Genomic DNA, 27,472 nt, shown 5'->3' on the forward strand with positions numbered 1-27,472 from the left:
AATGATAGCGAAATGAATCGGGCACAGTAATGTCGGAAACGACCAGCGATGCGCGCTCCCGCTGGTCGTTTCCGACATCAATCATCACCCGAACATGCTGGTCAGCCTGACGATAACGTCAGGTTGAGCATGTTAGGGGATGATTGATGTGCCTACACTGAATGACTGAACGTTCAATGTAGGCACAGCACAGTCTGTGAAACGACTGCACGATTACATTCAGGTGATTGGTATCCGGCAGCAAGCTGACCTTCGTGGAAGCCGCTTACACTACCCGCACTGTCCCGCTGACGTCATCTATAGCAGCCGCACACGGCCAGACGCCGGCAGCACGTGGAGAGAGAGCCGAGGCCAGGCCGCTCTCCACCAACGTAACATCATAATCCTGACCTGTCCCGCTGCACCATCTCTATGAGGGCAAGGTAGGGACAGATTTTGGACTAATACAGTGCGAACCAACTTACGTGTTAAACCGGACCTCACCTTAAAACAATATCCTCATAAAGGAGCTATAAACACTACGTTTTAACAAATATTTTTCCACAGGTGCCACTAATATAATTATTTATTTTAATTAATTTTATTTTATTTATGTAGAGCGCTCATAAACACCCAATGCACGATTACATTGTCGTAATCGTGCAGTCGTTTCAAAGTCTGCTAGTGGATGTGCCCCTACACACTAGAGTGAATTTTTTCTTGTCATGAGCCAATTAATTTACCAGTATATTTTTGGATTGTGGGAGAAAACCAGAGCACCCAGGGAAAACCCACGCAAGCACAGGGAGAACATGCAAACTCCACACAGCCATGGTGAGAATTAAACCCATGATCTCAGTGCTGTGAGGCTGTAATGTTAACCATTACTCCATTGGTACTGCTGTGTTTTTTCCAGAATAATCTTAAATCCTACTGGGAACGAAAAATGAAAAAAAAAAAAAAACATACAGCAGACAATAAACAGTTTCTGTTAATTACAACCTACAATGAAATAAACAATAATGAATATATGTGCCTGTGGGAAGTGGTCTCATTAGACTGTAGTGCTTTTTTTTGTAAAGAATATTTATGTTCTGACTTCTGAGTATTAGGTTCATTTATATGTCAGAGAACATTCACAAATGCATTTTCATCCATTTAATGTTATGACATGTAGCAAGTTTTTCCTAATTACACATATAGCACAGAAAAATTACAAATGTCTCATGTCTCACTGTACTTCCTGAGCTTGGAGATGGGTACTGTTACTAACGCAGTTATGATTTTTTTCAGTAGGTTTTCTAAATGACAGCTCCTACCTTTTTTTTTTTTTGACAAATAATAATGTCTTTATGATAGATTAGATACACCTCCAGTGCTACGGAGGTGTATTAAATTGTATTGTATAAATTGTATTTATTTATTTTGGCAGCAATGGAGGTGTATCTAACGGGATACGTTCGGCATCCCAGCAGTCGGGATGCCGACGCTTGCATTACCGACACTGGAATCCTGACTGCCGGGATGCCGATGGTCAGAGGCCTGGGTAAAGAGGGCGTGGCCTAATTACAGTAGGAGTGGCCAAACCCCCTTAGGGAAATTTGTCTTTTTTTGCAGCGCCGCTTGTGCGCTGGGGAGGGGGGCGCTGTGAGCCCCTCAGTCCAGCACATAGTCAGTGGGGGCGCAATCAGTGTGATTGCTCCCCCCACAAGCATAGGAGACTGCTACGGCTGCCGCTTAGCAGTCTCCCAGTGCAGCACACAGCTGGGCTGCTGTGATGCAAGAGGGGGGATGGCGCCGGGCCCCTCAAGCATGCCCGGGCCCAGGTAATTAGTACCTGCTGCCCCCACCTCTCGGCACTCCTGCCGATGGTAAGTAGCGGTGTTGCGAGCAGGGTTAGGCACTATGGGGAGGGTTAGGTTTAGGGTGCGGAGAGGGAAGGGGAAGATTAGGTTTACAGTAGGCCCATGGGGGGGAGGTTATGGTCAGGCATCAGGGAGGGTTAGCATACTGATCAACAAATGTCGGTATGCTAACCCTGTTGGGATGACATGCTCTTTAAATGACATGGGGGTCTATTCATCATGATAAAAATGTGAGAGGTTTTCTTTTTGAACTCGCAGCAAGTTCATGGTGAATTTTGGAGGCATTCATCATGCTTCCTTTACTACAGGGGTGGTAACCTTTTTTATCTGCTGAGGGCCATTTTAATATAACATTATTCGCTGGCGTGGTGCAGGCCCCGCCCCTTCCGTGTGATGTAACGTGGGGGTGGGGACACAATCGCCAGCGATTACAGCAATGCCTGGAGCATCCTGAGGATGCTCCGGGGAGCTGTAAGGGCAGCGGTGTGACCGTCTGAAGAGTCCTAAGGACGCTACAGGCGGCACTGCTGCATAGATTCTGGCTGCAGGGTGCCATTATAGGCACCCTGCTTTCCAGATGAGCACAGGAGAAAAAAGCCCTGAGGGCCAGACCAAATGATTCCGCGGGCCTTATACAGCCCCTGGTCTGATGTTCCCTGTACCTGCTTTACTTAATGATCACTTCCGAAAAGCTGCTCTTTTTTTGCGGAGATAGTTTTCGGAAATGTGAAAGACTTCACCCACTCTGCCACTGCTCCAAGGACACCTTACCAGAGTCCCCTCTACTAAAGCTAAGAACCGGATCCAGTAGCCCGTGTAGACAGGGCCGTTTCTAGGGGCAGGCGACCCATGCAATCGCACGGGGCGCGCCGCCTCCGACCTCTGCAGCAGAAACAGCCTGTTAACTGCCGGGCGCCCGCTGAGATTCAGCAGAGCAGCCGGAGAGACGGAGGCTCCGGCTCCCGGCTCCCCCAGTGTGCACTATGGGAGGACGTCATGACGTCTTTCCCATAGTGCAGAGGAGCAGCCAAGCGGAGCGGACGCCGGAGCGGGGCTGAAGGTAAGTTTTACTGTTTTTTTTTTTATGTGCAGGCAGCCTGGGGACATTACTCTGGGGGCACTTCTGCTGGGGGAGACACCACTACTGGGGGCACCCGGGCACTATTACTGGGGACATTACTCGGGGGGCACTTCTACTGGGGGAATTGCTTAGGAGGTACCACTACTGGGGGCATTACTCAGGGCCCAGGAGCACTACTACTTGGGGCTTTACTACTTTGGGCACTACTACAAAGGGAGCATTACTATTGGGGGCACTAATACAGGGGCATTAATACTGGGGACACTATTACAGGGGGCATTACTATTTCGGGCAATACAACTGGGGACACTATTACTGGGGCACTACAACAGGGACCATTACTATTGGGGGCATTACTGATGTGGGCATGACTACAGGGGGCACTACTAATGGTGGCATGGCATAGGGGGCACCACTCCTGGGGGCACTACTACTGGGTGCACTGCATAAAGGGCACCACTACTGTGGGCTCTGCATAAGTTGCACTACCACTGTGGGCACTGCATAAGGGGCATAAATACAGGAGACACTGCATATGGGGACAACTACAGGGGGCACTGCATAATGGGCACTTTTGCCTGAGAGCCAGTGGGGGGGAAGCCTAAGACCTGTCGGGATGGAATGGCAAGGGAGGGGGCTGGAATAAAGTGTGTATTATGTGAATCTTGTTTTTTCAATGTGTTTTATGTGGTTCTGGATTTAATAATGTATTTGAGGTGGATGTGGTTTTAAAACGTAGTTTATGTGCCTCTGGCTTTTCCAATACATTTTATGTGGAATTGGTTTGTTGCAGTGTATTTTATGTGGATCTGGCTTGTATTTTCAATGTGCTGGGTTCGCTCCCAACACGACTAAAAACGAGTGTGATGCAAGGTCATACTTCTGCAAATGTCACACCAAAGGCATGCACACAGAAATGCGGCGTGGGCTTGTGACAGCTAGGCCACACCACATTTTTTGAGCGCGCGCCGTAGGCATGCTGTCTGTCTTTTGTTTAGCTACATATATTTTTCAGCGCTTTGCCTCTGACAGGTTAGCCAACCCAGTACTCAGTAGTCACAGTGGCTGTCATTCTGTGGTCTTTCGAGATCACACTCCCTTACTGTGATACCACACCCCCTCACGATGAGGCCACGCCCACTCCACAATATTACTGCTTCGAGGGGGGGGGGATTGCGGTTTTTTATCTGCTCGCACTGGGAGCCTCAAGCCCTAGAAACTGCCCTGCATGTAGAACACAGTTAGAGGGTTCCAACCGAGGAGTATCCATAGCTTCCAGACAGGCTTCTGGTTCCAATTACCAGTAACTTTGAACCCCGGTATCTCAGGTTCCCCGGTAACCCTGTATGCCCTTTAAATTTCAAGCCTAAAACCATCTCCTGTAGTCTGTTGGAAGCAGAGCTAGAGGCTTTAAAAGGCAGGGTGTCAGAAGTCTGCAGCAGGAGTGGGGCGCTTCACATTTGACCCCAGTTCTGAGCCACATCCTGCACCTTCAGAACCTCACCAGTGGAAATCTGAGAATCTCACCTTTCCAATGGTCCCAAAACCACGCTTCTGGACTGCCGTTATAAAGAGATACAGCTGCTCAACCGGGATCGGGTAATGCTGCAGAGTCAAACAGACAGCTTACTCTGGCGCAGCCTGAGGAAATGGCAGGGCCCCGTGTGACAGAGGACAGTGCTAACTGGACAGCATTCACTGTCTCCTGGGCTGTGGGCCCCTCTATCAGCACTAACCTTTAGCACCTCAAGCGGGCAGGAACTGGACACCTGGGAGGCGATGGAGGATGCGACGGGGGAGAGATGGAGAATGCGAGAGAGCACACACAGTGATAGCCGCACCATCCCTCTCACTGCACGCCCTCACTGCTGTCTCCTGGCTACTCAGTCAGGCTTAGGGTCACAAACAAATTTTACGGGGCGTCCGCGACCAGAACAGAGCACAGAGTCACAGAGGAGGAACACTGCTGATGCTGACCAGCGCTCCACGCAGCGTCTCCTTAGTTACAGCAGGAAGGACACAGAATTGGACAATTGAGGAGGTGCCCCCTTTAGGCTGGAGCCTGGCAGCAGATGACTCCATTGTCTCCCGCAGTTCCTCCAGTGGTTTAATGCACATTTACATGTGTTTAGCATTTTCATTCAGAAGTTTATAAATAGTCAATCCAAAATCACTGTTCTTCCAAATCCCGACAAGGGATTTAAGATAGGCGTCGAAATACGATGCCTATCTTAATCCTGATGCCGGAACGCCGAAGGATGCCAGCCCAAATGAGGGAAGTCCGGGGCAGCCTTAATGTTAGCTGCTGGGGAGAGGGTTAGGTTTAGGGAGCGTAGCAGGGTTAGGACTACGTTTTTTTGGGAGGAGGTTAGGGCTAGGCACTCCAAGGGGGAGGGTTAGGGTTAGGCACCCCCGGGTGGGGGTTAGTGTTAGGCATCCCCCGGATGGTTAGATTTAGGGAGCATAGCGGGTTTAGGGTTAGGTTTTGGGGGGGTGAGAGGTTAGGCTCCCCCAGGGGAAGGATAGGGTTGGACACCACTAAGGGAGGATTAGAGGTTGGAGAGGGGTAGGGATAGAGTACTTACCTGCCCTGTTGGGATCTTCCTCCTTCAGGCCGCCGCCGCCGGGACCTCATACCCATTCCATATGCAGATACATTAAACAACTGCATGCTACAGTACATTACTATAAGAATATATTCATGTAGCTTTTTCATACATTAACCCACATTGCATGTTACATAAGCAGTGCAAATTGTTGCACGGGTAGTATTTCTTTGAGCGAGGGAAATGAAGACACTTGTATTAAAGACCCCATATATCTGCCGGCTATTTCCCTGATCGGTCCGGAAACACAAATTCACCAGTCGGAAATGCCGATCGGTGGCCATCAATGATCCCCAATCTATTGGGAAATTGGTGAAATTCTACATGTTAAAAATCCCTGATTTTCTGATCCTGATCATATTTTGGTATGAATTGGCAAATCAGGGAAATCCAACTTGATGGATTTCACCGTTGCCCAGACCCCCTGGCGTCTGAAGATTGGGCAATTGGCCCAAAACATTGCAGATGTATGGGGGCCTTAACGCCCCTAAACTTCATGGGCATATGAGAACTATTAGAACAATGAGTGTCTTACCATCAATAGTAATCGAGTAGCCTGGATTTTGCCCAAAGTATGGAGCCATTGAATAGACAGCATCACCCTTAGAACAATAATCCAGACAGTTGAGCATTTGGGGTGTTGTGCTCAGGTGGCGATAACCTTGGTGAGGAAGCAAATACTGTATTTCTAGAACATCTAGAGCCTAAAACTTACTTTAACATTATAGTGATGTCAGAGGACCAGCATTTGTACTTTGTGCTTGCTTGTTGTGGAGATGGTGGTGTTCCAAGGGCATACTGTAATTGGCTGGACACCAGGAGGATTGTGGAGAGTAGCAAGCTTTACACATGGCAACATTTTATAATGTTTTCAAGTCACTTCATTGAAACCTATCACCACCAGAAAACATGCAGAATGTATAGAAACACATCGATAGTTATCCCATATTGAATGTAGGATCCCCTCAATTAATATATAACTATTGCCAAATGCATTGTGTCAGTACAGCCTCCTTTATTTGATACTCTCCAGATACTTTCTGCAGGGCTGTAGTCATGAACAACATATTATTGTATTGTAAGCCAAGCGGCGCATCATGTTTGAAAGCAAGACATAGGATGCTGACTCTCAATGTATGTTTCAGTGACCAGTGAGCAAAGGACAATTTTCAACAGACCAATCAGTGACACAATGTCAGTCATGCCATGTTCTATGTATTCGGAGGCATTTCGCTGTTTTACAGCTCATATGTGATATCTGCTTTTCTATTACAACATGTTTCATTCATATTTTGGTGGTCAAAAGTTCTGAATTCCTCCTAGTCTCAAAAAGCTTGTAATCCTCCCTAATGATGTCCTGGGCAGCAAGGTACCCTTAATGTCATGCCATCCTCCACACCAGCACCTAATGATTGACCTAAAGACTCAAGCATCAAAATCTTAGAGCTGCCGGCACACTGAACATTCTATTATTTCAAAACATACTCTTCTAGGTTGTTGCCCTTTGTTTATTAGCTCCACACTCAACAATATTCAACAGTGTGCTTTGATAGATCTGTGGCTTAATGATGCATGTTGGATGCTGTGATGCAGCTTTCCACTGTAGTCTTGGGGAACTGATTTGTCATTTTGGCTTTCTCACCTCTAAACATGTTTGTCTTGCGATACTAGAACTCCCTTCTAAAACACCAACATAATTCCACTAAGGTTCTCCCCTCTCGCTGGCAATCCACCTATCCTCTGAAGGTATCTGACTGGTTTTCTAAAATAGATGTCATCTCCACCACAAGAGGCAATTGTAAAATTATCCAAAACACCTGATTTTGATGGTTTGACTTTACAGACTCTGATCTCTTCAAGTCTCACCTTGCTCTAGCTGCCCCAAAAGTAATGAGCTTTCTTTTCGGGAGTAGGTAGATAACCCATAAGATCCACAGCTTATCAGCTTTTTTTATTTTATAGTTTGGTCTTGACTATTTCCACTTTATTTAATCACTGGAAGTTGTAGTTTATCACATCTCCACCTTTTCTTCTTCCCCTGGTTCTTCTTCCTTTCTCCTGATTCCTGTTTATTTACACACATGTCCAATTTCTACATTGTGATCGTTCTGGACTCCTATATAACTTATCCCGACATCATCCACCCGGAGGGAAACATTTTCCTCAGCCTTTCCTTTGTAACCTTTAGAATGTAACATGCTTTCCCATGTAGGAAGTCCCAGTATCATATTGTATACCGCTATATCTGTCCTTTTCAAGCGATGGGCTTTCCATTTTGAAACATGAAAGATTGTTGAATTATTTGAAACTCATCAAAATGTAGACAAATACGGCTGGTTCAAGAGCCTCAAACTGATTCATGGTAAAATTGTGATTTTGGGGCCACAACAATTTTATTTGGATATCAAAGTTCTAAGTTTGAAGATCACGCTTGTAGTTAAAACAAAAGATTAAAATTATGACTTTTCTGCCTATTCAAGCTTAATAGTTACATTTTATATTATTGAAGTTGTTTTTTTTTAAATTAGTAATTAGCAAGTATTACTGGGCTAAAAGTTTAAGTTTGCTATTCGCAGGGAAACCAATTAAAAACCTACATAATGCATCCATTTAAGCTCAAACATTATCAAACCTGTTATCTTGCTTGAATTTATCTCACATGTTATATCTATCTAAAGTTTGGGAGTTTATTACACATTTTTCAGCTTAGGAAATTTTTTGATGAACAAGTTTAAGAACCACTTTGAATTAAATGGAAGTTTCTCTTGTGTATAGCAGACATGTAAAAGTCAGAATGTAAGTCTTGGTGTAACTAATAAATTGTAAAATTGTGCATGCCTGTCTAATCATTGTGGTTTACATAAATGCCATTTCTGCAGTAACAAAGAAAGTCATGGAAAAATGAGGTCTTCCGAAAGTAACTGAATTTTTCTTGACACGTACTGTACTTTTTTTGGCAGTGTGTAAACAGGGCAGCTTGTTTGTAGAGTGCGGCGGCTCTGCTGGGAAACACTGCAAGTAGCCTCTGGAATAAGAGTGTGGGTGTGAATTTTAGCAAAACTATAAACCTGATGCTTTATTCTTGTGCCAAAATACTGTACACTAACATACACTCTGCAGGGATAGATACTGTACAATTATTGAATCTATTATATCACTTAAAAGTTATAAAGTTGTTCAAAACTACCATCAATAAACCTGTTACTGTATGGACATATGTCCCATCAGTCAAAGTTTATTGTGTCCCACAGAAGGTCTTTTGTGAGGCTGAGTCTGACATACACTAAAATCAATCACCACTAAGTGCTAATGAGCAGTTGCTCTTTTTAAATAGATGTTGGTCCCAGCAAGTCCTTTTTAATAGCTGTGTGGTTTGTAGATTTTATACATCTATCCAGACACAGAACAGTGCTGCGCTGGAACCCCTAGGAGAACTTGGGTACTGGCCTGGGATTGTACTTTAGCTAAGTCTCCCGCTCTGCTCTGAAAAGTGTGCAACTGGGGCCCTGGCAGAGGGGTGTGCATGGGATTTGAAGGGAGGGGCCATCAACATTTTTGGTCCTTTCTCCACTCTGGGCCCAGTAGCAGCCTCACCCCTGTAGTTCTGCTCTTTTCTCGATTATAAAACAATATAATAGACACAGGCATTGTAATAATGTAAAGAGTTATTAATTGTCAATTTTTCATTCCATAATCAGTTGATATATTCTACTAGAACATTGTTATTGTTTGTTGTGTGATGTTTATTATGCACTGTATGCGTCATATAAAAGAAGAAAAATAAGTAGTACCTGCCATTCTGCTCCATGAGAGAGAGAGAGAGAGAGAGAGAGAGAGACTGGGGTGCAGATGACGCCATCACTAGGCGGAATCACACCCCTAATCAGCCATTAGCCAAAACATTCTGCATTTTCCCAACAATTTAAACCATTATAGTGCACTGTTATACCCTAAATTGCCTGTTATGTCATTATACCAATACATAATATTATATTCATGATACCACAACACACTGAGATAAACAATGTTGCAGGAGCTCGCCATATTTAAGTAGCTCAACTTCCTAGCACAGAATGTAGCCTTCTGTTTCCTCCAGTCCATAAGATACAGATGTTAGAAGGAGCACTATGGCAATCTGTATACAAACAGAGTTAAATATGTAAAATGTAACTCATTTATTTTGATAATTAGCTGTAATACATAGCCATGAATGTCATAGGTATGCCAATACAATGCTGACTTGCAGGTATTGTGTTGTATTACTAGCCTGAATGTTACTAAAGAGACATATCTCTTATCCATCCCATCACCCTGTACAGCTGACCTGTAGGCTAGGAAGGTGTGAAAGTCAGTGCACATGCTGAATAACAGGTTAGCCATACTAAACAGTAGAACATAAATGCATAGGCCTTTCACATTAGCTTAAGTATATCTCTTGTTATAGTGAATCAAACAGTGATGATTGTGCTTATTCGTGCCTCCAATTGTTTTATGACATTGCTCAGCTTAGCACAGTGGTATCCTCTAACCTTCATGTGTGTGATTTGATGACAGAGAAATAAAAACAGACACCTGATCACCTCTCCTGTGGACAATGATTTTTCTTGCATAGCTCAAAGCACACGCACTGCTGGTGGATGAGGTGATACAGAACCGAGGAGTCAGCAAGACTACTATAGGAGCAGCTTGACCCTTATACAAGAGTCAGGAAATGGGTGCATCCACACATATTGCCTTCAGAAGGTCATTTTATTGTAAATCAGTGTTGGGTGCTGAGGTTATTTGGCTATTGGAACTTGTCAAGGCCAGTATTAAATGTGGATATTTGATAATAACTTGTGAAGTTGTGAGATTACTGTACATAATGATGTTATAACTATAAGCCATTTAACAAATGGCCTGACAGCAAAGTGTCACCTGAACTGTTGAGCAAAGACCCTTCTCAGTAGCAGTGCGAATTTCCCCTTGCACCAATACAATTTAGCAATGTCCTACTAAGAAGTGCACAGTGGTACATAGCTGTGAAATCGAGTCTCCCCCATAGAATATATCCTGCCACAGTGTTTTACTAGTCCGACTATGCCCTACCAACAAGATAGTACTTTCATTTAGTGTATTAATTTGTGACTTTTGCACAGTTTGCATTCATGCTAATGAAGTCCCTGTCTTTTGCTAACCCTAAAACTAGCTGTCTGAGACAGCACCCCCAGTTTGGCAATCATTAGCAAAAAATAAATATTACAAGTACCTGTAATACATTTCTGGGTTTACCTTTCACTTATGGCCTCTAATTTTATTTGTCTGGATTCACAAACTGAGGCTAAAGCTTTGAGCCCGTTGGCCACTCTGACGGAGATAGAACCCGCATTATGATTCTCTGTATTTATGAAATTGCATAGAAATCTTCTGATAAAGGAGTTGTTACTGTCTTCTGTTTCACACAGTATCTTACACATTATGCTGTGCTGACATTCCAGGACTGAGTCACATAAAACACCACTACATTATAAAAAACAGATGTTTTTGGTATAACAGTTTAGCTACTACTGTGAACAGGCTGAAAATTAATTCTATATTTTTTAATTTGACTTGTTTGTAGTATAATGGCAGCGCGGCAGCACAGTGATCTGTAATTTAGTCTCAGTGGTAAGCATAATAACAGACATCTTAGTTCAGCATGTTTTTTTCAACTCTATGTCACTGAAACTATATCAGTGACACTATTGTTCCTGTACTGATAGTATCATTAATCCCAGTAAGGAATATAAATGTGTATGACATATGTTGCTGCTTTGAAGAGGTATCTGGAATTTGCTGTTGCCATAAAATGTCATAGAAAAGTGCCTCTGAAAGTATTACCTAGGACAATGATTAGTCCTCCCTGCCATATGGATGTTCTGAGTGTATTATTGTCTGAATACGTTAGAAATAATCTATGAGATTGTTGTAGACCACAGGTTCTCAAACTCGGTCCACAGGACCCCAAACACTGCATGTTTTCCAGGTCTCCTCACAGAATCACAAGAAAATATATAACTCCACCTGTGGAACCTTTAAAATGTGTCAGTGAGTAATGAATACACCCAGGGGTGCCGAGAGGGGGGGAAGGGTACATATTACCCGGACTCGGGCTTCCTGAAGGGCCCGGCGGGGGCCCGGGTCCGACGTCGCCCCCCTCCTCCCTCACAGCAGCCCAGCACACAGCATGTGCTGAGCTGCATTGGGAGACTGCTCGTGGCGGCTGAGCAGCAGCCAGAGCTGTCTCCTATGCCTGCGAGGGGGAGTGATCACACTGATCGCGCCCCCCCTGGCTTTGAGCTGGGCTGAGGGGGCTCAGAGCGCCCCCCCCTTGCAAAACTTTTTTTTTTCCGGGAAGGGGCGTGGCCACGCCTCCTGCAATTAGGCCATGCTCCCTGTTACCCGGGCCTGCCGCGGCTCTTGGCGGGCATGAATACACCTGTGCACCTGCTGGGTGACCTGGAAAATGTGAACTGTGTGGGGTCCTGAGGACCGACTTTGAGAACCCACGTTGTAGACTATGAATAAGTGACTGCTTGCTTTGTGGCCACAGGTGGCTCTATCCTTCCGGCATTGAGTACTTGTTACATACTGTGGTTTGTAAAGATAATTGTACCCATTCTGTATAAAGTCCTCCCAAGGGTGGATGCTACATGATTATCCATGGAGTTTGGAAGATATTGTCATTGTTTTCTTATCACTATTATATATATTCTATATAAATTGTTGCATCAATATAACATTCTTTATGGGAACTAGTCTGTGTGGTATAATGTGTTATTCAGAATCCATAGCTGAATACATTGAGATCCATTATTGTGTTGTAGCTGCCTGGCATTTCCCTTCTTTCTTCTTGTTACCAGATGATGACATGTTTCATATTATCTCTCAGATCCACAAAGATGATTATTTGCAGGAGTTAGTAAATAACATTACTCTATGTACTTTATACATTACGTAACATGAGTTAATGTTTAAACCACTATAGTATAATAATCATTTTTTTTTTCTACTTATCACTGTCATTTATGTTACTTGTCTTTTTCAGCAAGTGGTTTAATGCAAGAAGATGCTTTCATTATCACGTTGCTATGGGCTCTTTGCGTTAGTTTTCTACCAATGGCTTACGATGTCATTGTCACTGAATCTTGAGGATCCAAATGTTTGCAGTCACTGGGAAAGGTGAGTGTGTGCGACTGTATGTGCTGGTGAATCTACATTGGCTGACGTGGTATTTGTTAGACCGTAAGCTTTAAAGGCTGTCAGGTTATATCACAGACATTCAAGGCCTTAATTAATAAACTAATAATGTTAGAACTGAAAATCCAATTTTATTTAGCTATGAAATGTTAATGCAGTTAGATATAGGACTGTCTACAATAGCTTGTTTATAGCTATTTTTACTATAAAGTAAGTAAATAAATATGTTGATAGAACAGCTGTGTTTACACATGAAAGTTATTTGGAACTTGCTCATTTTGAATGTGGGGAAGCGGTAACCTTCCCCACATGCTGAGTCACTGACTTTGATCAATGAATAATCAGCTCTGTTTGCACTACTGTATTCTTGCTCATATGACCTTGATATCATTTCAGGAGACAGATGACCAATAATAACAAAACAATTAATATATAGCATCTTTAAATATAAAAATGTATATACTGTACAGTATATTAGGTTACTTTGTAAGTAAATATACTACACACATATACCATTAATGTTCATATTAAGAAAAATCATAATGGCAGCCAATCAGTAAAACTGAGGTTGTGGCAATATGTATATATAGTTATACCGCTGGTGTAAGATACATGTTATTTGTTGTAGCATGAATGAGACAGTAAACAATAATAGTTATTAATACCCCCTTCCATATGAAGTGCAGTACTGTACTGTATGTGTGCAATATATAAATAACTAATAAGTAAAATGATGGAGTTATCGGGCCAGTCACTACAGCACCAGCTAACATGCCCAGGTGCAGACGCTAGGTCTAGGTAGCCACAGCAGTGGATCTGGAAGCCCAGTGTTGTACAGAATAAAAATCCTAATCAAATTGATGCAGCAACTCCTAGTAATTGTGAGACTGATTCTTGATATTTAATAATAAAATAGCCATATAATCCAGTGCTGGTTTTTTTATAACATATCTTAGTACATCAGAAAGTCTATAGCTAAATATGCCATAGCTAACTCTTGTCTCTCCATCTGCTGTACTGTTTCCCGTAGGCTGATTCCCATGAAAATGGCAGTAAATAAAAGCATGTGGAGGAAGAAGGGAGAAGCCAGTTCCCATACCCTGCACCCTTATCCACGGCTCTGAGTGATGAACACTCACACATAAATATCATTTTATGTGAAAGCTTTTGCTGCATTTGACAATTACTGTTAAACAAACAGCATGTCACCCAAACCATAGGGCAGTACAGATATTTCACATTGTAGTGCTACTTGCCCTGTGCAGACCCTCGGAGGGCAGGGGGCACTGTTTGGACCTGTCAATTTTCCTGTTTATCATCATTCTCACTTGTAGCTTCCTCTTCTTTTATCCCCAGCATCTCCTGGCCTCCCCTATCTCTTCCCTGGCCCTTTTCCCATGAAGCCATGGCCCTTTTTCAGGTGTACTATCTTATGTCTCTATTTAAAAAATGGGAAGGGGGGGCGCCAATGCTCTCTCTGGCACAGGGCACCAAAAAGTCTAGTTACGGCTCTGGTGATATGTGTGGGGCTACAGACAGGCTTGTTTTTTTTTATGTTTAGAATGATTACACTAAAATCTTCTAAGTATAATCTGTTATATCTATTTTCACAGCTATTCTGTTACAGTTCAGGAATCCTATGCACATCCATATGACCAAATCTATTACACCAGCTGCACAGATATATTGAACTGGTTTAAATGCACTAGACACAGGTAAGCTTCTTGTGTTTGCTGTACTTTGTAATCATTCATTGTTATGTTAATTTATCAGGCTACGTCATTATCACATCACTTTCCAGGTGCAGATGAATACAAGAAGCGCGCTCTGCCGACAACAAGCTCACTGATCCTGGCAGTTATCGTTTCTGTAACGTAGGGGACAGGTCAAACAATGAAAAATTCTGCACATGCTATTTTCTGGCATTTTGGTCTGATCTGCATTCTACACATCCAGTGATCCTTGTGCATGCAGCATATTTAGGGAGCTTTTCTCAAGCCTTATTCCAAACCATAAACAACAAAACAAAATGCTCTGATAAAAATTGTATGGATGAGCAACAATACCCCTTTTCCACTGCCTAAAAAACCTAGGTAATTGCCGTGTCCACCTAGGACTCAGCTCAGTGGAAACGGCTCCAAGAAATTAATCCCGTGTCTATTGACCCAGGATTTCTTCCCTGGTATCCAGTAGAGCTTTTAACACTGCAGTGGAAACAGCTCTTACCCTGGTTTTTTAACCCAGGTAATTGCAAGATTGGTCCTTCCAGGGTGCTGGCTGCTGATGTAATCACCCAGAGACCAAAGGAGACACCTGAATAAATGACGTCATTAAAAATTTTATTAAATTAAATAGATAAATAAATAAATTATAATAATAATAATAAGCAAATAAATAATAAATAATATTAATAATAATAAGAAGAATTAAATTAAATAAAAAATAGAAAATAATAATAATAATAATAATAATAATAATAAATAATAATAATAATAATAATAAAGGCTATAACTAAAAATTTAATTAAATGTGGATGTCATTAAAAATTACCTGAATAAAGGCCATTTTTAATGACAACCACAGGTTTTGCTGGGCTTACCCGAGTCCAGTGGAAATGGAGGTGACCCGGGAAAAACTTGGGACGAGGGTGCAGGGTTTAAGCCGGGTACGACCCGGGAAAATGCCGGGTAAAAAATCCCAGGGCGAACTGGTATTTTGGTGGAAAAGGGGTATAAGGGACCTATGTATCAATCTGGTTTTTTTTTTAAATAAAATCAGTGCTTGGTCCTAGAAAGGTGGTGGAACTCACCCCCCATCCTCTTCGCTATCTTAACAAAGGGACAGTGCGCGCCATAAAAAAGGGGCGTGGTCTCAAAAGAAAGTGGCATGGTCACACAATAGTATCCCCAATTCAAATTACGATACAAATCTTCATACATACCGGCGTTATTAACACGGAATGCATGCGATGAGTGTCGGGGATGCTTGATGGCATGTCGGCGATTCTTGATGCATGCCATCCCCAATCAGCATCTAAATGTCAATTCAAATATTGTGCTAGATAAATGGCAGCTTGAAGCTGATTGGGTGCTTTGGGCAACTTCTCCACTTTATCTCTCTCCAAGGCTTCATACATCTCCTCCATAATAATGTTCATCGTCAGGAGATAAATGTAAATATCTATGTATTTCATAACACAATATGCTCTTGTGTGTTCTGAATAAAAGAGACGCAGTGTACGATATACCTGGAACACACAGAAATACCAATAGAGCTACTATATATTTCCATGTATAACAGCTACATAATGGCGGTGTAAGCATACAGTCACTATATATATATATATCTATATATATAATGCTATGGTTAATATTATTAAGAAATCATTACACATATTGAAATAAGCCTTTAAATGCACACATCAGTTTAGGCATGATGATATATAGTAGCATTAGCTGACACTGGAAGCTGTATGTTATGGGCCGCATTCAGAGTCACGTGTTTGTGTCTATGTCACACTGCGCACGGGTCCAGCTAGCGTGTGCACAGAGTCGGGGTTGCAATTGAGGTGAACGGGAGATGCATGGTCTCAGAAATGTGTTGAAAATATTTTGGGCGCTCCTAGGCGGAGACTTAGCGCACACACAGAGATGTCCTGTCTTCTTGGCCACATTATGGGATTGTTACAAAATTGTTGAAGGTGCTTGCGTAGAAGGCTCCACCGATCACATAGCTCACATACCAGGCCATACTCAGCTGAGAACTACACCTGCCATAGCGATGACGCAAGTTTTGGTGATGCGACCAATAGCGGTGTCTAAAGATGCAGCAATCTGTATTTCAGCGTCTATATGTGCTGACAGTGGGCAGCTCAGTCCTTGGCGTTTGCATAAATTAACATAAAGTCACAGACGGGCGACTGCCAAAACATACAGACACAGATGCGGCTGTGTACGACTCAGAATCAGCTCCTATGCATGAAACATTTCTTGTTCTTGATCTCTTTTAGTTTGTAATGTTCCTTCTTATTTCTGTGTCACAGAATCAGTTACCGCACTGCGTATAGACGTGGAGAAAAAACGATGTATAGGCGTAAATCTCAGTGCTGTCCTGGGTTTTATGAAAGCAAAGACATGTGTGTTCGTAAGTACATTTTTATTTGTAAAGTTTAGATGTGACTGTATACTAATTTAATACACTTGTAGACATTTTATGAAGTTAGGGGCAGATGTACGAAGCTCTGGAAAGTGATAAAGTGCAGAGTGATAAACGACCAGCCAAACAGCTCCTAACTGTCATGTTACAGGCTGTGTTTGAAAAATGACAGTTGGGAACTGATTGGTTGGTCGTTCATCACTCTGCACTTTATCACTTTCCAGAGCTTCATACATCTGCCAGTTATCCTGCTTCGTCATATCAAGCTGTAATAAATGAAACTTTTTTGTTGCACAGCTAATCTCCACATCTGCTATAATAATGTGCACAGTACAGTTTATGCCTCAGACAAAATAATACGGATTGTGGTCATAATACAACGATGATAGTAACACTGTATATACTGTATGTGGTCAGTCCTGACCATGCACAATTTTCCAGTTGGCAAACAATATGACTTACTGTATAATGTTTTAAAAATATATGAATTTAGGGGTCTATTTATCAAGCAGTGAAAAGTGTGGAGAAATGGATCAGTGGAGAAGTTGCCCATAACAACCAATCAGCTCCTACCTATTATTTTATAGACTGTACTTGATAAATGCTACTTCAATTCTGATTGGTTGGTATGGGCAACTTCTCCATTGGTACACTTCTCCACACTTTTCACTGCTTGATAAATAGACCCCAAAGTCTATTGAGGATGTAAAGGGGAGGGTAGGCCACCAAAAGCCTTTGAAGACTCTCTGATTTGCTGCCTCTACTCAAAGTGATTATTAATGGGTATCATGATAAAGTACATACAGAGTGGATTGCAGCAGGTGTCCTGGAAGTATATTGGTCAGGCAGTTTAAAATCTCCCAGTCCAGATTTAGTGGTGCCAATGTGGATAGGGCACTGAGGACAATGTTAAAAGGTATGAAAGTATCCAGGGAATAGGGGACTGGATTACCCCCTAAAAAAACTATGTGTATGAATTATTGAAAATTGGCAGCATTCTTGTACTCCATGTGGATGTACTATACTACTAACAGCTATATATGAGCAGTAAGTCACATTGTTTCTACATGATCCTGCTGCAATCCTGTGACCAGATATACAGTAAGAGCTACAGTAACACTAATCCATTCTCCATCTTTCCTATGTTACCCCTCTGTCTGCTACCCTACAGCCACCAGCAAAAGAGTTGCTGTCTCAACTAAACACAACACCCTCCTAGACATAAGCTATTCCAGTTGCTGGCTGTGGAAGCGACTACTCTGCTACAACTGGTACAGTAGGCACTTTCAGTTGGCGAGTGCCTGGTGGTCAGTAATGGCAGCATACTGATGGTAAAAGGAGGGATCCCTAAGATGACGCAATAAAACCACAGCTAGTAATAAGAGGACAGGGTGGCAGAAAAAACAAAAACGCAAAGGATAGCTCTCTCGGTAAGCACTGTCCTTTGTGAGTGAGGTATCTCCGGGTCTATGACCCAGAAATCCCTCTGGCGTCCTTCTGCACATGCGCAGAAGGACGCACAACGCGGGGGGCGCTGGGAGGGATTCGATTGGATCTCTCCCAGGGGAGCATCACGAATAGAAGCCCCTAGGCTCCTATTGGGCAATGCCATCTGAAGATGGCATTGCCCACTGTATAAAAGCCCCAGAATGTATCGCATTCTGGGTCTTGATGCATATGAGAAATGCGGCATTTCTTGCTTTGCTGTATCCCACCCATGGTCACTGAAAAACAAGCTCTGCTTATAGGATCACAGTTTAAAAACTTAAGGTGACATTTCTGATAATATTCTTGACAGCAAATTGTCGTATTATTTATTTAGTGCCTCATTTAATTTTAAAACTACTGTACAACACAGACGTTTGATATTTACCAGGTTGAATGAATTCACTACAACCAGTTGTCTGAACATAATTTGGTATACTATATATTTCCTATAGACGAGTGTTTCCCAAACTCATTCCTCAGGGAGCACTAACAGTGCATGTTTTCCAGGTCTCCTCCCAGGCTCACAAATTAAATAATAAGCTCCACCTGTGTATCTTTCAAAATTGTGTCAGCCAGTAAAGAATACACCTGTTCACCAACTAGGAAAAACGGAAACCATGCACTGTTAGTGCTCCCTGAGGAATGAGTTTGGGAAGCACTGCTTTAGATAGTACATATTGGAGTCAGTGGGGTAGATTTACTAAAGCTTCTAAACATGAAAAGTGGTGGTGTTGCCCATAGCAACCAATGCATTCGTAGCTATCATTTCTCTATTTCATCCTTGAAAATGATAGGCAGAATCCAATTTTAATTTTTAGAAGCTTTGGTAAATCTACCCGAGAGTGAATGACATCGCCAGATCTCTACCCAAAGCTTTATACAAGTTTGTGAGCACTACATTAAGTGTAAAACTATATTTACAACTGTTGTAGATACTTATTAATTTGCCATTGGTGCAGACTTAACAAAATGGGATTATATTTATTTAATTGTAATTGATATGGGGTGGGATGTACTATCATCAATAATGTGGTCAAACCCCCGACAACGCTGTTTTCTGGGATTTGACCGCATTTCTGATAAGCACCAAGCTTTCCACAGCTTGGACCTGATGGGTAATAACATCTTTAGATGGGGTTACCCAGGAGAAGCATATGGGCTTCTATCCTCAAGGTGCTGTGAGAGGGAACCAACTGGATCCCTCCCAGCTCCCCTGGCGGCGTGTATGTCATTCTGCGCATGCACAGGGGGACTTCTGGGTCATAAACACGGAAGTCACTCTCTTGCAAAGGACAGCTCTTATTGGTAGAACTGTCCTTTGCAATTTTATTCATGCATACCGGTGATATTAACTCTGGCATGCATGCGATGAGTGGCGGGATACATTGCTTGATGCATCCCGCCCATGGAGAGGTTACCTAATGCAAGATATAATGCAACACAATATAGTTATGATTATTAAAAGTGAAAACTGACTGTCGGTTGTTATCACTGAGTATGTAATGGAAGTGATTAACATACACATGCAGTGATGGAATTACCGCCTCTACAGGGGGTATAGCCAATAGTGTATCTAGGGATCCAGGCACCTTTAACAAAGTTAAGGACTTGCTTATAACAACATCATGGAGGCTCTGTGATGGTGCCCAGGAGCTCAGGACAAAAGGCAAGACTATTTCCTTAGAGTAGTGGTGTCAAACTCGGGCCCTTCATCTTTTGTGGGACTACATATCCCAGCATGCCCTGCCACAGTTTTAGCTTGCCCTAATAGCAAAACTGTGGCACTGCATGCTGGGGTGTGTAGTTCCACTGCAGCTGGAGGGCCCGAGTTTGACACCACTGCCTTATAGCCTTCCCTGACGTTGGGGGGCCGTGTGTCCTTTAGGGGTTACATTTTGTGTGTGGCTGAGCTGGGCTGGCACCCCTGGTGAGTGCCATCCTGGCCCTGGATGCAGCTGGTAGTCAGAGATGAGGGGGCCATGGAATGCAATGCCTCCTCTGAGCACAGCAGGGGCCTTGGGAGGGTGGACCAGCACCACAAACTCTACACCAAATTTTGCTTTGGGGCCTGGCAATGCAATGTTCCACTCTACACGTATCTTTACGCCCATGTATTTAGCGTAAACATATATTTATTATTTTTGCACATGAAAAACTATATTTTGAATTTCATGAAGAAAAAGTTTCTTCTACATTTACTTCCAAATTCCCCACTAAATTATTCAGCCTATATGCACAACATGTAAGAGTCAAGCAAGTTCCACCCAGTTCAATGAAATTAGGGCCTGATTCAGACCCGGTCGCAAGCGCTGAGCGTTCGCAACCGGGTCGATGTTGGCCCAGAGCGCATGCGCACGACGGAGCCGGCTCCATCGTGCACATGCGCGAGACACGGATAGCGACGGGCAAGCCGTCGCTCCGGGTCTAGCACCAAAGGGGGCGTGCTGTCGATGTTGAGTGACAGCACGCCCCCTTTGGTGGGCGGACCGGGGGGGTGGCTGCCCAGACGGAGGCGTTCCCATGAGAACGCCTACCGTCTGGGGGCGGCCCCACTGACATCACAAGTGATGTCAGTGGGAGATATTTCGGCTGTGTTTGAGCCGAAAACTCTCTGGGGCTTGCGGCAACAAGACCCTACCACAAGGGTCTCGTCGCAAGCCCGATGGTCGCGATGGTCTTGATAGTGTATGGTCACCCACAGCTATGCGAGCGGCCAGGAGGCCACCCTAAAAAAAAAAAAGACCGGCCCTGATTCAGAGCGAGCAACCGGCTCTGAATCAGGGCCTTAGTTTGGCAATATTAAAAGATTGAAAAGATCTGGCCACTAAAGTAACACTTGAGTAGATACTTCCAACTTCTATTGCTCCAACAAGTTTTACATTGTCAGAGAGGTGTTGTTACTTCAGGGCTAAACTATGTGTACCAAACTAAGGTCCCCATACACCTACCAACGGATTGCCGGATCCTGCAATAGGATCAGAAACGCTGATCCGCCTTTCCAAAATGCCGACCGGCGTTCATCGATGTTTCGCGATCTGTCAGAGGATCTGTGAAATTATACATGTTAAATTTCACCGATTTGCAAATCACGATCATATTTTGATTGTGATCGGCAAATCAGTGAAATCAGACATGTTAGATTTCACTGATCCAGAGATGCTGGGTTGCAGGATCGCAGGAACGTGGCGATCCGTTGATAGTGTATGGGCCCCTTTAGCACAAAAAGACAACTTGTTTTTGATGAGCCTCTTATAAATTTAGTATAATGAACACTCATTAGTTAACTATGGGCCTGATTCAGCATAGACCACAATTGCAACAGCATACGCAGATCAGCCATTGTTGCATACTGCGCTTGCGTGCACGGCGATCGCACTGTGATTACGGACGCACTGTGGAATCCATCGCAGAGTGAGTGACAGGCCGTGAGCGTTTGGGGGTGGTGACGAGGTAGTAGTTGCAGAAACGCACACGTGGCTGTCTGTTTGATCGCCATTGCATAGGCATGCATAAATTAGCCACTGTGATTGCCTATGCAGCCTGAGTACTCACTGCGTGCGACGAGACTTGCAAATTCTGAGACAGGTCAGAGCTGCTGTAATTGTGCGTAAGCAGCAGATGTTCTCCAATGTTACTGATGTATATGCAGGACTGCAAGGTATTACGGATGTGAGAAGGCAGTAGTGAGCGTCTGTATACTGACTGAGCGGTGGCAGACGTGCAAATATGCAGCTGCGATCACAGTTGCGATCCGTGCTGAATCAGGTCCTATGTCTGCACGACTACACGTAAGCACTGGTCACCAGCCTCCTCCCAGCTGCTGTGCCTAAGCCCTCTCTTGTGCTGGCAACACTTAATGGCAGTGTGCCAGTCAACCAAACTGTATGTGTGTGTTTGGATCATTCAGACATGGTAGCAGTACATGACAGGTTCAGCATCAGCATTAACCCTTCAGTGCTAGCTGGGGGCTACTAACTCCCCCCTGATTAATATGAGGATCACATTTTTAGGCTCCAATTTCAGAGCAAATTCTTAGTAAATGTTTCCCCAATTTGAATCTAGCATTGTTATTATTGTATAAGCAGCTGTTCAAACACAACGCTTCATGCTTTATTACGTCCCTAATCGCTAAGCTGGGGATAGGGATAGAGGGTACGAAAATATTTATTCTTTTCAGTTTTACATTATATTTATACATAAACTAAAAATGTTGTGTTTAACATAACATGAATTAGAATTAGAAACATATTTAATAGTTGTACTAATATGTTGTCTGCTGTATAGCAAAGAATGTACACCGCTACTGGATGGGAGTTTGGCCCCATAATGGAGGATTGTTACACTACATGGAGTTGCAATTTATAAATCCATAGGTCCTATATTGTATAGCTAATTCTGTTGGCTAATATTACAGGTTGTTCCTTTGTTAGCTGCGTGCATTCAGAATGTAAATCTTGCCTTGTACACCAGCTCTTCGTTTTGTCCTATTGTCAAATGCCAACATGTACGTTAGGGATGTAGTCAGGAAGCCGATGGTCTAAATGCCTACCGCCGGCTTCCAGACTCTCTAATCCCAGCAAGGTACTAATGACAGGCGTAGAAAACTCGACGCCTGTCATTAGACCTACGCCGGGACCTCGACGCCCGGCATACCGAATTAAGGTAAGCCGGACGTGGACAGCCGCACGGTGGGATAGGTTTTAGGGCTCCCGGTGGGAGTTAGGGTTAGGCACCCCCCCGGGAGGGTTAGGTTTAGGCCAGGGGAAGGGGGGGGTTTGGGTTAGACATCCCTGGGGGGAGGTTAGGGTTAGGCACCCTCCCTGGGAGAGTTAGGGTTAGGCTGCGGGGAGGGGGTTAGGTTTAGGCACTTAGGGGGGGTTAGGGTTAGGCACTTGGGGGGGAGGTTAGGGTTAGGCATCCTTAAGGGAGTGTTAGGGGGGAAAATAGGGTTAGCGATACTTACCTTTTTAACGATCGGGATCTTCACCCCTGCCGGGCTGCCGATGTCGGGAATTGAACCGTCGGCCATGCGGCCGACAATAATACCTACTGCACCCATATTAGCTGATCCTGTGACTTTATTGTTTAAAGTGGGACCAAAACACCCAAATTGTTTACTTTTGTTAAGGCAGTTGATCTATCATTTGCTATTTTCCATGACTGTCAGAATAGATAGATGCACACTGCAATATTTCTGTGAATGTCCACCAGACATCTGACGTCACTGATTTTATACTACAGGTACTGTGTTGAGTTAATTAACTTGCTCAGAATTTGCAGCACAGCTGTCAGGGTTGACAACAGCGCAAAAATTTACAAATATGCTCAAAAAGCCATTTATAGTATGGTGTTTTAGGATATTGTTATTGTATAAGAAGAAATGTGTCCGTATATTATCCCCATTTATCTACATTTTGTAACACTGTCTGCTATACAGTAGACAACATGCTTTGTTTCCAGGTAAGCATTTATGCTATAATTGAATGCTATATGTTCTGGTTAGAATGTGGTCAAGACATAGTGAAATAAACACAGGGAAATATTATTTCATGTATTTAGTTATGAAACATACAGGTGTGTGCTCATACACTGTGGCGTCAGTCGCGCCAAAGAGTCCTGGCGACTCTGAAGCACTAAGCGTCTTATTCGTTCAAAATGTGCATCTTATGCGCGCTACAAAAACTGGAAGCGACAAAACTATGTAGCTAGTCCTCACTGATAAATGTGATGTGTGACATTTGTACAACTGCATAATAATGAGTCTGTACCTGTATATGATGCTGCGATGCAGCGGCCGCAGATTTTTCTCACGCCAGTTTCCGCTGTGCATCAGCTACGACTTTGTACATGTTTATAACTAATTCCTGTGTGGGTAAAGTCACAGCCCAGCGTCTTTGGTACACTGTGAGTGGTGTTTCGCTGCATCTTGCGCCGTATGGCGTATTGAGTCTTTGTGTATGAGCACACATCTATATTTACCGAACTTGAGTAAACAATTCAGTACATACATAAATAAGAATATTGGGGCATATTTCATAACGAGTGACATTCTTATTATCATTCGTTACAAATTTTAAATGGCGCTCCAACCAATCAGCTCATACGCAGGGCCGTAGCTAGGGTGGTGCTGCCAGTGCCATCGCACAGGGCACCACAGGTCAGGGGGTGCTGTTTGGGCCTGTCAAATTCTATTTATTATCTTTCTTGCTTGTAGCTTCCTCTTATTTCATCCCCAGCATCTCCTGGCCTCTCCTATCTCTTCCCTGGCCCTTCCCCATGAAGTCATGGCCCTTTTTTGGGTGCATTATGTCCCTTTGAAAAATGAGGGGGCACCAATGCTCTTTCTAGCACAGGGCCCCAAAAAGTCTAGTTACGGCTCTGCTCATACGTGTCATTTTCCAAGCACATAATAGTGAGGAGGTGATTTGTTGAAACACCATTTAAGATTAGTGACAAGTGATTACAGGAATATCACTCATTATTAAATATGCCTTTATTTGGTTTTAACAGGAAATGTTATGTTTTCTTTCCATTTTTTTTAAATGTTGACAAATACAACATAATTGTAATATACTGTACAGCTGACATGCTACAAAGTTATGCCTTGTAAAATAAAATATAGGAAGACATTTCTGTTAATGTATTCGAGAGCTGTCTAATGAATAAAGTACTGATCAGCCAGTTAGGACATTTGGCACTGTTTTGTTTACCCAGCTCTTTCTTTTGATGTGTGACAGCTCACTGTGCTGATAAATGTGTCCACGGCCGCTGCATAGCCCCTAACACCTGTCAGTGCGAGCCAGGATGGGGAGGACCCAACTGCTCCAGCGGTAAGTGTCCAGCTGCTGCTGCCTGTCTCCAAATACTTCTGCTGTCGTGTCCTTACTGTCTGGGAATGAATGGAAATATTATGTATACAGCCCAGTTACTACTAGCATTTAGTTTCTATGCTTCCTCTGCTGACCAAAACATATACTTACTTTGTATCATTATTAATGTTTTATCATATAACAAGATTATTGTAAAATGTAACCTTTTATGTTATTCCTATATATAGAGGAACATTTATAATATTAAAGCTTATAGTTAAGTCTTACAACTCGTGGCTGAATCTAATTTATTGTCTCTGGGCCTGATTCAGCAAGGATCTCTGGGCCTGATTCAGAGCCGGACGCTATTTGCGGACGGTGTATCCAAAAAAGGGGCCGGCTATTTAAATTGAGCGCTCGGTCTTTGCGGTGTGTTGATGCCTCTATGTCTGAGTGAGCGAACGAAAAATGCGCTCGCTATTTTGTAAAGACGCTATTTTGATGCCGTTCGCATCCTACGTCATCTCTGGTATTTATTAAATTAATCGGGTACATCGAAAGGCATCTGAACTGCTCGCAGTGCTTGTGGTAGGTTTCTTTCCCCTAATACTGCGAGTAGTTCAAGCTAAAAGACAACTAAGTGACGTGGTCGATGACGCTCCTTTACTAATTATGCACTCCCATTAAACGCCCTTTTGACCGTTTGGCACGCCTGCGTTTGAATCTCCACTCCCCCATTTTCAAGCACCTTCCCCTGTTACCACCCACAAATGGTACATTCTGTCAATCAAATTAGTAGCCCCTCGCTGTTTTTGCGAGTGCACGATTTCCGACCGCAATGACTGGTTTGCGCATGCGCATTACGACCGATACGCATGCGCAGTTGTGCAAACATCGCTCAGAGCGAACGAGCGGCCGCTTTCAGGCTGCACTGAATCAGACCCTCAGTTACTAATATGCATGCAATCAGCCGATTGATTTGCACTGCGCATGTGTATGCATTGCAGTGCGCATGTGCGAACCAGTCAATGCGTTTGGAACTGCATTCACAGTGACAACGCAGACCCATCGCTGAGTGATTGACAGAAAGTGCTGTTTGTAGGAGGTGCTGGGGGGGTGGTCGGGTGAACGCAGGTGTGCTAGTGTGTTGGGATGGTGTTGCAGGGTGTGCATAAATTAGCCACTGTGATACCATACGCAGCCTGAGGCCTCATAGCGTGCGCTGAAGTTAGCAATTTCTGATTGAGGTCTGACCTGCCTTAACTGTGCGTATGAGTCTGATGTTACTCGATGTTACCGATTATTTTGCTATGTTGCCAAGGTATATGGATGTGAGTAGGGGGAAGTGGACGTCCTTATGTGTCCTTATGTTAGGCTGTGATCGCAATGCGAATGCAAACATTTGCATATCACTGTTGCAACTGCGTTGTGTGCGTATTATCAGAATAGCGATCCTAGCTGAATCAGGTCCTCTGTTATCATTTTTGAGCCAGGTAATTTGTTTTGCTTTTTTTGTGGTTTATGGCTCCCATAATGCATGAAGACTTCTAGTAAGTGTGAGCACCCAGATATTGTGCCTGATTCTGAGTAATACACAGCTGCTCCCGTCTGCAACTTTATGCTACAAAACCCTTCCTTAGTGTACATCCGTGCCCCTGAATGTGCAAGGACTGGGATGCCCACTGTAAGCGTTAGACTCCACCATTGGGCGCAACACTGAAACTTGAACCAGCCCAGTAGGTTCAGATTTTCCATCAGAGCATAGCCTACTATGTGAGCAATTAGGCATCTGTGTACACAACCACTTTTACCAACACACCCACAACATTCCCATAACACGCCACTAAGATGGATCATCTCCTTTCGTCTGATTACTGTCCAGGAACACCCAATACATTTCCAATACACTTCCCCCTGTGTGCACCTGAATCACAACTGCGGCTCTTTATGAACACAGTGGTGGCGCATACGTGGTGTGACTTAGACACATGCGCAGTATGAACACATTGGTGGCGCAAACGTGGTGTGACTTAGACCAATTGCGCAGTATGAACACAGTGGTGGCGCATACATGGTGTGACTTAGACACATGCGCATTATGAACACAGTGGTGGCGCATACATGGTGTGACATAGATCCATGCGCAGTATGAACACAGTGGTGGCACATACATGGTGTGACTTAGACACATGCGCATTATGAACACAGTGGTGGCGCATACGTGGTTTGACTTAGGCACATGCGCTGTATGAACACAGTGGTGGCGCATAC

The 27,472-nt window shown here is 43.6% G+C and overlaps 1 protein-coding gene across 1 annotated transcript in view; it reads left to right on the top strand.

Annotated features, from left to right (window-relative positions):
- The window catches only part of MEGF10 (multiple EGF like domains 10), a 149,341-nt gene that overhangs the window by 51,238 nt on the left and 70,631 nt on the right, over window positions 1–27,472 (top strand). The window contains exons 2-5 of the mRNA XM_088475109.1: window positions 12,598–12,731; window positions 14,363–14,464; window positions 16,792–16,892; window positions 25,130–25,222. Of these exons, the coding sequence (XP_088331235.1) occupies window positions 12,619–12,731; window positions 14,363–14,464; window positions 16,792–16,892; window positions 25,130–25,222 (409 nt within the window). The 5' untranslated portion in view covers window positions 12,598–12,618. The remainder of the gene's footprint in view (window positions 1–12,597; window positions 12,732–14,362; window positions 14,465–16,791; window positions 16,893–25,129; window positions 25,223–27,472) is intronic.

This window comes from Taudactylus pleione, unplaced genomic scaffold (genome assembly GCF_031769625.1).
Source record: "Taudactylus pleione unplaced genomic scaffold, aTauple2 ptg000162l, whole genome shotgun sequence".
In the NCBI taxonomy this organism is placed as follows: domain Eukaryota; kingdom Metazoa; phylum Chordata; class Amphibia; order Anura; family Myobatrachidae; genus Taudactylus; species Taudactylus pleione.